General features: G+C 37.2%; 1 protein-coding gene across 1 annotated transcript; it reads left to right on the top strand.

The window, feature by feature from the left end:
• The first annotated feature begins 879 nt into the window (after window positions 1–879).
• On the top strand, window positions 880–1815 carry LOC117799302 (olfactory receptor-like protein OLF2). The gene has a single exon (XM_034651772.1). It carries the CDS (start codon window positions 880–882, stop codon window positions 1813–1815), a length of 936 nt encoding a protein of 311 aa, XP_034507663.1.
• The last annotated feature ends 965 nt before the right edge of the window (window positions 1816–2780 follow it).

Below are 2780 nucleotides of genomic sequence, written 5' to 3'. Positions count from 1 at the left end.
ATGTATAGATAAACATAAGACAGGAGACTATATATCTGAAAAACATTTATTTTTCTTCTTCCTTCTTTTTATTGTAATGGAAAAGACAACTTAAAACCCAAAGATATGCAAATTTATACAGGATAGTCTGTTGTTTCCTCTTCTTTTTATGGCCCCTCTTTGTCTTTCAAATGATTTGTCCTATAGCAAAGGTCAGTCATACAAATGGATTCTAAATGCTGTGGCAAATCCCTGAAGGTGAGTGATAGAATAGTCATATAAAACATGTTTATATTTCAGTAAACACTGAAGTCAGCATACACCAAACACTATACCATAATAATTTTCATGGTTTTTTTCTGTTCTTTTTTTTTCTTTTCTCTTCTTTTTTTTCTCTCTTTCTTCCATCCTCCCTCTCTTTCTCTTTCTTTCTTTCTTTCTTTCTTTCTTTCTTTCTTTCTTTCTTTCTTTCTTTCTTTTCTTTCTTTCTTTTTTGTTTTCTCTAACACATACTGCCCAGTTATCTTCTGGCGTTTTCTCAACAACTTTGTAGTTTCCTTTATATTATTTTGGATATAGAGTGAACATTCAGTTTATTCAGTTTAGTGCTTGACACTGGACAACGGAAGCCAAGACAAGTAATATATCTCAGGAATGACATATGTAGTTAAAATCCACAGTTATCAACTTTCTATACAAAACATTTTTTTAGTTACTTTCATGACACAACAATGTTTCTTTAAAAGTGACACTCATTGGGCTCTTTCCTGAGAGTAAGGAAGATAATACAAAATCATGCTTTGTCATACAGACAGTGTTTTGGGCATCCAGTAAATTCATATCCTGATCTATCACTTGCTTGATCATTTTTGAAAGAGTTTAGAACAAGCACAAAGAAGAATGGACAAAGGAAATTGTTCCACCTTGACAGGATTCATTTTCTTGGGAATTACCAATAACTCTGGGATGAAAGTGACTCTATTCGCCACCATTCTGGTTATTTACCTCATTAATCTCCTGGCAAATCTTGGAATGATTATTCTAATTAGAATGGATTCCCAGCTTCACACACCAATGTACTTCTTCCTCAGCCATCTCTCCTTCTGTGACCTCTGTTATTCCACAGCAATTGGGCCCAAGATGCTGGTGGACCTATTTGCCAAGAACAAATCAATTCCCATTGTGGGCTGTGCTCTTCAATTCTTGGTCTTCTGTACTTTTGCAGATTCTGAGTGTCTACTGCTGGCCGTGATGGCCTTTGATCGGTACAAGGCCATCAGCAACCCCTTGCTCTACACAGCCAACATGTCTACCAGAGTGTGCTCCTTGCTCATGGCTGGGGTTTACCTGGTGGGAATTGTGGATGCTTCAGTAAACACGGTACTAACATTCCGGTTATGTTTCTGTGGATCGAATGAGATTAACCATTTCTTCTGCGATGTCCTACCTCTCCTCTTGTTGTCTTGCTCAGATACACAGGTTAATGAGTTAGTGATATTCACCGTTTTTGGCTTCATTGAACTGATTACTCTTTCAGGGCTTTTTGTGTCTTACTGCTACATCATCCTAGCAGTGATAAAGATCCACTCTGCTGAGGGGAGGTTCAAAGCTTTCTCCACCTGCACCTCCCACTTAACCGCTGTTGCGATTTTCCAGGGGACTCTGCTCTTTATGTATTTCCGGCCGAGTTCTTCCTACTCTCTTGATCAAGACAAAATTATTTCATTGTTTTACTCCCTTGTGATTCCCATGCTAAACCCTCTGATTTATAGCCTACGGAACAAGGATGTGAAAGAGGCCTTGAAAAACCTTAAAAGTAAAAAGCGGTTTCTTTGAAAATGTACATGTATGTATTTTTTTCCCAATCTTACACTACAATGCATGGAAATCAAAATTGTTTTGCTACTACGGTGTGATTCAATGAATATTTATACCGCATCGTTCTCTAAATACTCCATGGTTCATTTTATGTCTTGAATTTATATTTGGTACTCCCTATTTGTGGGAAATTTCTAGACTCCTAGTTGGCAAAATTTTTGTTTCCTCAATCTTTCATTTGTGCATGAATTGAATTTTCTAAGTGTTCTTGAGTATTTTCTAAGTACCTTTACGTGCTTTGAATTTCATGGTGAATCTAGCAGTTTATTTACTAATAAATCTTATTGCCTAATGCAAATTTCAATTTTAATTAAGTGATATATATATATATGGAATCTAAAACCAAAAACAAATGAATAAACAAGCAAACAAAAAGCAGAAATACAGAAAACAAACTAGTGTTTCCCAAAGGGGATGTGGGTTGGGGAGGTGGACAATATTGGTGAAGGGGATTAAGGGGCACAAACTTCCACTAATGAAATAAGTCACAGAGATTAAAAACTACAGTATAGATAATACAGTCAATAATATTGCAATAACGTTGTTGTCAACAGCTGAGGAATACACTTAGGGTGAGCACAGAGAAAACATAGAATCACAATGTTGCACACCTGAGCCTAATGTAAATTGCACATCAACTATACTCAATAATAAAACATTTTAAAATTTTAATTTAATTTAATTTAAAATGGTAGCTCTCCAATAACCTTGGAGCAATTAGCTCCTGCCTGGTAAAGGTGACTCTTCTTTGGCCGTGCTGATAGCGGATAGCCAGGTAGCAGCCTAGGGAGACCATCCGGCTCATCAATGCTGACTCTGTCATTCCCTAGCAAGGGCCTCCAGCAACAGGGGACTTTTATTTTTGCACTGGCAGCTGGACATCAGCTCTGGGTTGGCTAAGCTATCGCTCCTGAGTACCAACT

Source organism: Ailuropoda melanoleuca, unplaced genomic scaffold (genome assembly GCF_002007445.2).
Source record: "Ailuropoda melanoleuca isolate Jingjing unplaced genomic scaffold, ASM200744v2 unplaced-scaffold4682, whole genome shotgun sequence".
NCBI classification, from domain to species: domain Eukaryota; kingdom Metazoa; phylum Chordata; class Mammalia; order Carnivora; family Ursidae; genus Ailuropoda; species Ailuropoda melanoleuca.
The sequence above is the reverse complement of the archived record's forward strand: the minus strand, read 5'-3'. Positions and strand labels throughout refer to the sequence as shown.

Excerpts from the sequence above, each read along its gene's own strand:
- LOC117799302 (XM_034651772.1), top strand. The coding sequence starts at position 880 with ATGGACAAAGGAAATTGTTCCACCTTGACAGGATTCATTTTCTTGGGA.